Source organism: Ptychodera flava (assembly GCF_041260155.1).
Source record: "Ptychodera flava strain L36383 chromosome 23 unlocalized genomic scaffold, AS_Pfla_20210202 Scaffold_23__1_contigs__length_28996876_pilon, whole genome shotgun sequence".
NCBI classification, from domain to species: domain Eukaryota; kingdom Metazoa; phylum Hemichordata; class Enteropneusta; family Ptychoderidae; genus Ptychodera; species Ptychodera flava.
This window is the reverse complement of record NW_027248277.1, coordinates 6,337,860-6,350,349: the sequence shown is the minus strand read 5'-3', so window position 1 is coordinate 6,350,349 and position 12,490 is coordinate 6,337,860. Positions and strand designations below refer to the sequence as shown.

Here is a 12,490-nt window from a genome sequence, read left to right as displayed (position 1 = left end):
AGTACGCGTGACCTTAATCATCGCCTGTCCAAAAATAATTCATTTAAATAAAGAATTCATATCCGCTCTTTTTTCATTCTCAAGACATGCTGTTGATGTTCCTCTTTGCCACCCTGTTGCCAATCGTTCTCTGTGACTCGGATGAACCGTACGTGTCTGAGGAATGGAAATGTTCACATCTTAAAGTGACGGAGTATGACGGTGTCGTGACAAACGCAGTTGTTCTACAGGAAATAGATTGCACGGAAGAGTTGTGGAATTTACGTGACGAACTAGAGGAAAGTACACCATTTGAGACCAAGTATATTTACAAAACAATTGGTCCGTTCATTGAAGGAACAAAAACATTTCGACTCGTCAACGTCCTACAGGACGAACTGGACACGGCAGATTTGGTAAATAGAAGATTTAGTTCTGTCATTTGTATATGTTGTTTGGCAAGTGTGGACACTTACTGTCGAATTCGTTGGCGATAGAGATTCTTCCTTTCGCGACAGGGGCAGAACAACGGAGATCGAGGGAGAGGCAGAGTGTCGAAAGAGGAATGTAGATGTGTACTTCATTTTTGTTTTCGTTGTAATGGGTGTGAGATTTTTAATTTTTGTACATAGTTTAATTTATTGTTAGAATGCCTGTGATTAATGGCATATCACTTGCAGATTGTATATATATATATATATATATATATATATATATATATATATATATATATATATATATATATATATATATATATATGGTCAATACTTAGCAATTGCTTTGTTTTTTCATGTTTCAGGGATCCAGGATTAAAGGTGAAGAAGTGGTCATGTGTTTCAATGGAACGCTAGACTACTATAACGGACACAAGCTGAGAGCAAAAAGCAACAAAATGGAGGTAAGTAAGCTGAAAAACTCGATGAGTTTTAATGTTTATCATTTTCTAATATCTGTGTTCTTTAATTTAAGAAGAAACTTTTTCGTTCTACTCTCGTCATCATGTCGAAAGTCTTGGACGCATCAACCCAGTCTGTTTGTCTATGCTAACCCGTGTTGTCTTTGTTGTTGTTGACAAATGAGTGCAAGACGGCAGCTCATTTATATTTACATAATTCATTTTCCAGTATTGTATGAATGTATGTATGTATGTATGTATGTATGTATGTATGTATGTATGTATGTATGTATGTATGTATGTATGTATGTATGTATGTATGTATGTATGTATGTATGTATGTATGTATGTATGTATGTATGTATGTATGTATGTATGTATGTATGTATGTATGCATGCATGCATGCATGCATGCATGCATGCATGCATGTATGTATGTATGTATGTATGTATGTATGTATGTATGTATGTATGTATGTTTGTATGTATGTAGTATGTATGTATGCATGCATGTATGTATGTATGTATGTTTGCATGCATACATATGCATGCATGATATATATATCACTTGTGTACAGTGTTATTGCTAAAAGACGATTCTACCCCACATTATAGTTCTTTCTAGATTATACTATTGTAGCTTTTACACTATTGCTCATCTAAGCATGTTTTGTAGAATCGAACAAGTAACATAGTTGACATTAATATAACAGGAGTGACAACTTCAGCAAAATTTCCAACCGGTGTATCGTCAGGTTACATCTCATTGATGGCGACAGAGATAAACTATCAAAATGGCTACACCATGGCGATAAACATACAAGACCGTGTTGAATACCTGACTTGGTCTTTCTCCTTTCTACGGTTTTTCAGGAATGCCCTGAGCGATTGGCTGGAGAAGTTTGGTGGAATCCTTCTGGAGAGGTTACATGGTCTACGAATGTGATGTACTGCATGCATACCCATGTTGACGACTACTTCCTATACTATTGCTTGTACCACCATCCTGAAACTGATATTGAAACAGAATGACATATTTTGACACTGGAACAATACCCAAGTATCTACGGTTTTTCAGGAATGCCCTGAGCGATTGGCTGGAGAAGTTTGGTGGAATCCTTCTGGAGAGGTTACATGGTCTACGAATGTGATGTACTGCATGCATACCCATGTTGACGACTACTTCCTATACTATTGCTTGTACCACCATCCTGAAACTGATATTGAAACAGAATGACATATTTTGACACTGGAACAATACCCAAGGAAATCAGAGAATCAAATGGATTATGACTTTTTAAAGTTTCATTTTAACTGCAAAGAAACTGTAGCTCTTTTTCACTATAGTCAGAGATCATTGAACAATAGCTCCGTATTATGCCCTTTATTTTCCGTGATATTGTCTAAAGTGTTCTGTTAAATAATAAGGATTGTGCATTATTCATCCTAAGGAGGAGGATAAATTTCAATGTATTGTAATCCATGAAGCTAGGGAGATATAAATACATATCAATCACCATCGCTTGTGATTTTATACGCACCTACCGTCCACGACTGTAGATTGGGAGACAGCAATTAAGTTGTCTCACGTTCTGCTCTCTCTCTCTCTCTCTCTCTCTCTCTCTCTCTCTCTCTCTCTCTCTCTCTCTCTCTCTCTGAATTTGAGTCTCAAAATTGGTATTTTTGATTATGAGAGTAACATCGAGGGTTGTACTTAGTACAATTACACATCACAAAATAATCTTCAAACTATACTTTGCTTAGATGAATTCGTTATGAGAGGATGCGTGCTCGAGTATAATTTATGAGTTTACTTGAATGCAAACCACCTTTTCGGATAATCGAAGAGTGCACTATTGCTCGATCTTTGTCTGATTGGAACTGGCAGTCTTGAAGCGATATTTTGGGACGGACAGTGAAGTGTTACAATACAGGATGATTGGTCAAAATGAAAGAAAAATATCTTCACAAACGCTGTACAAACTTCGCAGCGACAATGATGTTTAGAAATGTAAAACAATAGATTATGGCGCCATTTAAGCTCATGAGATAACCAACAAAAACAGAGTTATTCAGTTCATCTAATGGGCGACCTGTATTTTGTACTCCAGTAAAAATTAAACCCGTGCTACGCACGATGGCATCAGAGAGTGGCAGTCATCCAAAATTTACTTTCATTCTACTATCCCTTATGTATTATGATGAGGGAAATATGCCGATTGATTTCGAATTAATATTTTCAACTCAAAACATTTGTTTAGCTCACTTACCTGCATTCACACATCCATGATATTTTGAAAGACTTTATGTATCAATGATGCAATAGAGTCACTCTGATCATCATGATATTTGTGGAGGCAAAATTTATAAGGGGACTGAGATTTTGGCCTATCATTGTGTTGATATATACTTTTTCACGTCAATATCAAACAAGAAGAAGATATTCTCCAAAGTATGACTGTCAGCAGTTAGGCTACGCTGCAAATGTTAATACGCACATTGATCGTCAACTTAACAATGCGGAAATGAGCCTGTCACGCAGGAATAATTATGCAAATAATCATATAAATGATGTGTTCAGTGTATATAACCGTGCAGGTTCGACTCGTTATACCCACGGGCATTTGTTTGATTCAGGCAAGCTTATTTTTCGTAGGATTCCTTATTAGGTAGCTATATTAATTACTATTCGACGAAGCCTATCATAGCTTTACCAAGTACTTATCTTGGATCCGTCTTACAATTCGGCTGTAAAAAATGAATTTTTCTACAATGAAAGAATAATATTAAACATATCAAACAGTAACCGTGTCTTCACACTCTACTTTTAGCAGTGAGTGATATATCCTTTAATTGTCACACTGCTTTTCGTACCAGGGCCTTGCAAAAATGCGAATTGAGTTTGACCAAGCTACACTTTATCAGCAACAAAAGAAAAAGGGACTTGAACAAACAGATGGTTAAATAATTGCCGGCAACAAAAATGCAACATCTGCGGTTTTGGATGATTTATTATTTGTTTTCCGCAAAGCCAGTCTTTTGCTAAATTTAGCATATCAGCATCGCATTTCCTAAAAGTTATAAAAATACATATTTTCAAGAATATAAATATGCGAGTTTGCAACATTGCGCATATTTCACGATATTGCTGTGCAGTTCATGAAAGAGTAAAATTGCACCAGGCTTTCAGTGAGTATTGTACACTTAGTATTCTATTGCATATCGTCTTACTTTTCGTAATTTTGTTACTATGCCTGATATCGTGTCGGTCACATTGCGCCCTGATTGCTAGAATTTGCCGCTGGCTATGATACACGAAAGTTCTTTATATTCTTTCAACATTGCCCTTGCTGTTTCTCAAATTGTCGATCATTCCGTACGGAAATTATACAATGATCCATTTTTCGGGGCATGAAAGCAAGCCGCAGGCGTCAATTCCTGACTTTTTCTTGATTTTACTTATTACATTTAGCCAGTCATTTATGATTGGATACTTAATAATTTTTTTTTAAAGCTGCAAAGCATATTATCCCTGACGAAGAATATATGATGATACGCGGTATTAATAACGTTCGGTTTACTTAGAACTAAGAAACCGTTTGATGAACAGTCAGATTTTAATAAAAACCTTCTGGTACGTGCGTGGTCTCTTTTGAGGCCTGTTAGGCAAGAAATGTTTTCTATGTCTCGTTGCGTAATTAGACCATTTTAATTTAAAACGTATAGATTGACGGATGGATGGATGAATGGATGGATGAATGAATGGGATTTGTTTCACTCGTCCAGGGCTTTGCCAAGTGACCACTGATTCTGATTCTTGATTATGCAAGACAAACGTTCTCAGTTTCCTAGCAAAAAGTTTGATTAAAATTTTAAAATTTTCTTGTTTCCAGTTTCCAGTTATTCGTAAATAATCCGTTTACATTTCTTTTTCTCTCTTTTTAAGACATGTTGTTGGCGTTCCTCTTTGCCACCCTGCTGCCAAACGTTCTCTGTGACTCCGATGAACCGTACGTGTCTGAGGAGTGGAAATGTTCACATATTTCTTTGACTGAGTATGATGGCGTCGTGCTAAACGCAGTTCTTCAACAGGAAGTAGAATGTACGGAAGAGTTGTGGAATTTACGTGACGAACTTGAGAAAAGTGAACCATTTGAGTCCAAGTATATCTACAAAGCAATTGGTCCGTTTATTGAAGGTACCAAATCGTATCGATTAGTTGAGGTGGTACAGGATGTAGTGGACACGGCAGATTTGGTAAATAGGAGACAATTCTGTCATTAATCTCTCTGTTTGCGCAAATGTTTCAACCTGTTTTTGAATTTACTGACCGTAGAGATTCAGTGATTTTCAGATAGAAACAGACACAGAAACGTAGAGCTAGTAAGACCGACAGAGATCAGGTGAGAGTGAGACAGAGTGTCGATGTACATACGTATTTCATTTTCCTTTTTTAGGGTTGAATATGTGGAATCTTTAAACATTGTTTTCATTTATCCATGGAATGCTGATGGCAAAAACAGATTGCTTGAAGCAGCTGAAGTGCATCAAGTACGAAGACAGTTTCCCATCCGTCATTTATATACTGTAATAAATAATACGCCTATAGCTATAGTATTTACTGTAACAAGTAACGAGTATTATAGTTGAAGATTATTCTAACTGCGTCCTTTAAATATTTCATGTTTCGTTTGTAATGCCATACGAAACTCTAAATTGCGTTTGGGTACATGTTTAATCTAATTGATACTTAGCAATTTCATTGAATTTTCACGTTCAAGGGAGAGAGGATTGCTGGGGAGGAAGTTGTCCTTTGTATCAATGGAACGCTGGAACTGTATGAGGGACACAAGCTGAGAGCAATAACTAACAGAATGGATGTAAGTAGGTTGTGACGCGACAACTTGTAATTTGTAAAATTTTCTAATATTTGTGTTGTTTGAATTAAGAGTAGGCTTTCTCGTAGTATAAATAGCATATCTCATGTAACTTTATATGTAGTTCTGACCTTCACATGTTTGTTATAACTATCGACGACAATTTATTGTTCTTCAGTGAAAGGCATGTTGAGACAAAGTATCAAGTCTATCAGATAATCTAGAAAATGTGTATACTGTGTCATTATTTGATGTGATGCTCTCACTTTAACGACAAAGTGGTTGACATGCACTGCATGCATGCATGTGTATGTATGTATGTATGTATGTATGTATGTATGTATGTATGTATGTATGTATGTATGTATGTATGTATCAGTGTGTGTGCAACGCTAGCAACTGAATCCAGATTAGAATTATGATTCTTCATAAATACAAATTATACCTTTGGACAATGCGCAAATATTCAGGTTTTCTAGAACACATAGGAAACACCTTTCCTTCACTCAAAGGGACTATGGAGAACCTGATATTGTTAATAATGCCCGTTGAGATATGGTTTGCAAAAAAGAACAATACAACATGGAGGGCATTTATAAAAATGGTAGTTACAACTTGCTGAAAATAACTAGAGGCACTTAAAGTTAATTCTTTGTTGAGATAGTGAAATTCCAAGTTTGTGGTCAAACCATAGCAATAATGGGACACGATCAAGTTAGAGACATTGACATGGTGTTTCTATTTCTTGGTTTTTCAGGAATGTCCTGAGCGATTGGCTGGAGACATCTGGTGGGACCCATCTGGAGAGGTTACATGGTCTACCAATGTAATGTACTGCACTCACACCCATCGTGATGATTACTTCCTGTACTATTGCATATACCACCATCCTGAAGTTGATATCGAAACATAATGATGAAACCTTTTTGACACTGAACGTCGATGGACACTAGAGAATAAACATAGATTAATGATTGTTAAATCTTCATTTTAACTGTAAAGACACTGTGATGGAGATCATTGAACAACAGCTCCGTATTGTGTTTTGTTTATTTATCGAAAAGTTGTCTAAGTATTTCAGTGTATTAGCATATTGCATTACCAATCTTAAAAAGAGGATACGTTTACATATATTGTAATTGGTGAAGAAGATATGAACATTAAATACGTATCACTAAACAGAAATTACTTTAATCGAATGTAAATTTAGACGACAACAAGTAAGTTGTCGCAGGATCTACATTGTCTCCCTCCCATCCTCCTCCCTCCGATATCTGTCTGTCTGTCTGTCTGTCTGTCTCTCTCTCTCTCTCTCTCTCTCTCTCTCTCTCTCTTCTCTCTCTCTCTCTCTCTCTCTCTCTCTCTCTCTCTCTCTCTCTCTCTCTCTCCCTCACTACATCTCTACTTCTACCTCTCTCTGATTTTGAGTTCAATATTGATAAAATAATGTTTTTTTTCTTATTGGGATAGTAACATCAGTTGCATATATTCAGTAGATTTACACATCACAAAAACCGATCCTCAAGCCACAAAAGACTTAGTTTAACATTTATGAGAGGATTTGTAGAAGCGTATAACTTGTGCGTTTACTTGAAAGGTAATTATTCCCTGGGACAAAAAAATTGCATTATTTCTCGATATACGTCACATTTGGACTAACAATCTTTTACCGATAGTTTTGAACGCGGAGTTATTACTTTTGGGGTGGTCGTGATGAAAGATAAATATCTGCACAGTAAACAAAGTGCTGTACAGAATACGTGAAAATCCTGTAAATGTTGGCATTGCGAAAAACAGTTTGTTTAATTCTAGAAATCAAAAACAAGAATAAGGACAAGGGATCATTTAATATTTCATTTAACTCTGCATGAAAACGCAATAATACAGATAAATTCACATTAATGAGTTGCCTGTATTATAGAATAATACACGTGAATTCACATGAATCCACATGAATACAGGCTTGCTGAATACAAGCAATGGATATTAACTGTATTCACCTGTATATGCACTATTCAGCTAAAATACAGGCAATAATTCATGCTAATACAGTAAGTATTATAGCGTTTTTATGCAGTGTAACTATGTATTAAACGAATTACCATACATAAACCATTAATTGAATTTTTTTTGAACGATCGCCATTCTTGTAAAGCATGTGGAAATTTACAATACTAAGGCTGTAAAATCTTAAATTTCTTCGAGACGTCTTCACGATGTAGATTACAAATGTAGTGCTAATCTGACCCTAAATATCGGTTCCCTATTGGCGTGTTAAGGTTTTAGGTAATACTTTGGTCATTCAAAGGAAATCATTTTAACGTATGCCCGATCATAATCAACAATCAAGGGATAATATGCATGATTTTACTTTCGAGAAACGATTAACCTATTATTTTTACAAATCATCCACAAAATAGATTATAACAAGGTCAGGACAGCAAAATATTACAGAGAATAAGTGGTCGAAGTTTTTTGCCTGCAGCGCATTACACTCACATGTAGGATTTAAAGTTAATACTACCAACACACAGTCATTGCAAGATAGCATGGTGACCACGTAGGCAATTATGCAGACAGATCCTTACACACCTGATGTCGCCAGTTCACAGCAACGTGTTCACCTCTCAGATCCGCTCACTGGAACAGTTTCGTAGAAACTCCTTATAGATATATTCATTTATCCTCAAAAACACAGCGGAAATGCGACATACAGGGCTTCATATACTTGACACGGCGGCAGCCAGTCAGTTTGAAACGCCGGAACAGAAGAAAATCAGAAGAAAATGCAGAATCGTGGTAGAGCTGTCAGTATCTTTCGCTGTCCATGAGCATATGTATGTATGTATGTATGTATGTATGTATGTATGTATGTATGTATGTATGTATGTATGTATGTATGTATGTATGTATGTATGTATGTATGTATGTATGTATGTATGTATGTATGTATGTATGTATGTATGTATGTATGTATGTATGTATGTATGTATGTATGTATGTATGTATGTATGTATGTATGTATGTATGTATGTATGTATGTATGTATGTATGCATGCATGCATGCATGCATGCATGCATGTACACGGAGGGAGCGACGGAGGGAGGGCCGTGCGGAGGGTGTGATGGACGAACAGTTGGTAGGGGGAAGAAGGGACACACGGACGTAATAATACCTGAACTCCACCCCAGATAAGGAATCTTCATATACAATAAGATTGTATCGACTCGTTGGAGTGATACAAGACGAATTGGACACAGCAGATTCGGTAATTAAAGGATGTAGTTCTGTCACTAATCTCTAATTTACGAAAATATTTTACCTTTATTTTTGAATTAGTGGACGCGCCAAGTTTTTTGTTTCTGAGATAAAAACACGTGCCGCTGAGAAGCGGAAAGTTGACAGACTAGCAGAGATCCGTTGAGAGAGTTTCGAAGGACATAGCTTGTATTCTCTTTTCATGTTCCAATGTTTAGAATGTTTAAAAGCTGTTTTCACCTCTTCCTAGAATGCTCGGTGCAACGACTGAACTGCATCAAGTATGAAACACTTAAGCGTATTCGTGCACATATTATGTATGTATGTATGTATGTATGTATGTATGTATGTATGTATGTATGTATGTATGTATCTATGTATGTATCTATGTATGTATCTATGTATGTATGTATGTATGTATGTATGTATGTATGTATGTATGTATGTATGTATGTATGTATGTATGTATGTATGTATGTATGTATGTATGTATGTATGTATGTATGTATGTATGCATGCATGCATGCATGCATGTATGTGTGTATGTATGTATGTATGTATGTATGTATGTATGTATGTATGTATGTATGTATGTATGTATGTATGAATGTGTGTATATATGTATGTATGCATGCATACATGTATGTACACGGAGGGAGGGATGGAGGGAGAGCCGGGCGGTAGGGGGAAGAAAAGACACACGGACGTAATTGTACCTGAACTCCACCCCAGTTTAGGAATGTTCATATACAATAAGATTGTACCTTTGGACAATGTTCAAATCTGCTTGTGTTCTAGAACACATCAGAACAACAGGGACTGTTGTAGAGCTTGAAAGTTTTAATTCTGCGCGTCTGAACGTCCTTTGTGGAGCCGAACGAGATAGCTTAGTTGGCATTTGTTAAAAAGACTAGTGACAACTCAATGAGAATCTACAACTAGTGTAACTTCAAGTTAGATAGCACTGGTGGCGATAGATAATGATCCTTATGGCCAGACCGTAGCAATAATCAGACAAGACCGAGTTGAATACATGACTTTGTGTTTCTCTTTGTGGTTTTTTAAGGAATGCCCTGAGCGATTGGCTGGAGAAGTTTGGTGGAACCCTTCTGGAGAGGTTACATGGTTTACTAGTGTGGAGTACTGCACCCATACCCATCGTGATGACTACATTCTATACTATTGCATGTACCACCATCCTGAAAATGATAAAGAAACATAATAACAGAAATTTGACACTGAAACAATGCCGATGGACATTTCAGAATCAAAGCTGATTTTTTATTTTGTCATTTCAACAGTCCAGACATTGTAGCACCGGTGATAGAGGTCATTGTTCAACAGCATCATATTATGTTTTCCTTTGCCCTGATATTGTCTAAATTGTTGTTTTGAAATTAAAAATGTTCATAATCAACCTTAGAGAAGATGATACATTGTTGTAGTGTAATTCGACGAACTGGAAAAAATAAACACGTCATATATCATTAAGCTAAACATGTGAGGTAGCAAGAACTTTCCGAAATCGATTGTAAATTTGAAAGACAACATAACAATTTGTACTCATGGGTTCTGCATGGGTTATTCTCCCTTGCTCCTTCCCTCCTTACCCTCAGTCACACACACACACACACACACACACACACACACACTCTCTCTCTCTCTCTCTCTCTCTCTCTCTCTCTCTCTCTCTCTCTCTCCTTGGTTATTCTCCCTTGCTCCTTCCCTCCTTCCCTCACACAATCTCTCACTCACTCACTCACTCACTAATTCACTCACACACTACACTAACACTTACAGTGTACAACTATAAATTTGGGAGACAACAAGTAAGTTGTCACAGGCTCTACAAGCCCTCCCTCCCCCTCTCTCTCTCCCTCCCTCTCTCTCTCTCTCTCTCTCTCTCTCTCTCTCTCTCTCTCTCTCTCTCTCTCTCTCTCTCTCTCTCTCTTTCATAGATTTTCAGGTTTACAATTTATAAAATTATTTTTTTCTGATGTGAATAGTGATATCTAAAGGATATATTCCACGTTAAACACATCTTCCAACCTTTCGAGACTATAATAATGACTTGAACGCCAATCACCTATCGGGACTTTCTTATGTACTATATATGCTAACGATGCCTTGCTTTCTTCCAGTGATATTTGGGGTCGGACAGTTTTTTGTTTTACATATTTGGAGGAATGGTTAAAATTAAAGTAAGGTATCTACAGAGAAGATATTGCCTCTACAAAATTTGTTGCCAAGATGGTGTTTCGAAAACCAATTGTAACAAGGATTTATTAGTGAAAATCTTCTGCGGGTCATAATATACAAAAAATGCCAAATTCCAGAAATCCAATTTTTTTCACGTTTGAATCCTCGTTGCATTGACCAAAGATCTTATTGTGTATTCATTACCTCTCTAGCCCAATGATCTCAAAGTCTAGGCAAAATTGCTCGATATTGCTATGCACTATGCAGAGTTTACTTTTGAGGAAAATTTACCCTGAATTTTTGTACATTTACATTTGCCGTTGTATCCTGTGTCAACTCTGTGTGGAGAAAAGTACACATTACAAACACTACATTTACGGCGACGGCATCATAGTCCAACGAAAAGAAGGAACTATCAAGTGAGCGGTCAAAGTTTTTCCCTTAGAGGTGCCTTATACCTTAAGATTTAGGGTAAGATAATGTAACCAACTCACACTAGTATTCAACCACCGTTTAGTAGTATGTATGTCTGTTTAGAGTAAAGGAAAGAGATTACTTTAAGAGTACACTAGAGCTGATATCGGCCTGATGTCTATGTGCTAGTCTAGTTGTGTATTTCTCTATCTGTCTGGCCCAAGATATGGAATATCGAGACCAACAGATTGAGTTTAAATATTTGGAACGCACATTTACGTTAACAATGTTTTTAGCATTAAAATGTAGTTCTGTTTGGCCCAGTGATTGTGGGATTGCTATAGCTTTCCCTTTACATGAAAACGGTCGTGTTTGCGAGCACACCTGTTGTTAAACAAGGGTGCTATTTTGGTGGCACTTTCTGTGGCAAACATTGTATACGTGTCAATTTTTAGCACATTTGTGTCACATAGGCGTAACATTGCCCTGAAATATTTCTCCGCGATATAAATATTATTATTTATAATTTTTTGACACTCAGATGCAATATATTACAAGCAATATGTTTATTTCAGAAGATGGTATTTTAATAGCCTCAATTGACTAACAAAAATCACCTGTCTGTCTCTGTCTGTCTCTCTCTCTCTCTCTCTCTCTCTCTCTCTCTCTCTCTCTCTCTCTCTCAAATTTTCAGGTTTACAATTTAAAAAAATGGTTATTTCTGTTGTGGATCGCAATATGTAAAGGATATATTCCACGGAAACACATCTTTCAACCCGTCGAGACTATAATTACTTCATTGACTTGAAGGCCAATAACCGATTGGGACTTTCCTATAGACTGATTATGCTAACGATGCCTTGCTTT

General features: G+C 36.6%; 1 protein-coding gene across 5 annotated transcripts in view; it reads left to right on the top strand.

Moving 5' to 3' along the window:
- The window catches only part of LOC139124099 (uncharacterized), a 29,726-nt gene that overhangs the window by 840 nt on the left and 16,396 nt on the right, over window positions 1-12,490 (top strand). The window contains exons 1-4 of one of the 5 annotated variants that reach the window (XM_070690237.1): window positions 3,970-4,063; window positions 4,821-5,131; window positions 5,656-5,754; window positions 6,509-6,936. In XM_070690237.1, coding sequence (XP_070546338.1) covers window positions 3,985-4,063; window positions 4,821-5,131; window positions 5,656-5,754; window positions 6,509-6,664 — 645 coding nt within the window. In that variant the 5' untranslated portion in view covers window positions 3,970-3,984 and the 3' untranslated portion in view covers window positions 6,665-6,936. Of the gene's footprint in view, window positions 1-84; window positions 396-778; window positions 878-1,747; window positions 4,064-4,820; window positions 5,132-5,655; window positions 5,755-6,508; window positions 6,937-10,076; window positions 10,475-12,490 lie in introns of those variants that run through there. The other 4 variants (XM_070690240.1, XM_070690239.1, XM_070690236.1 and 1 more) reach the window with 4 other exon arrangements.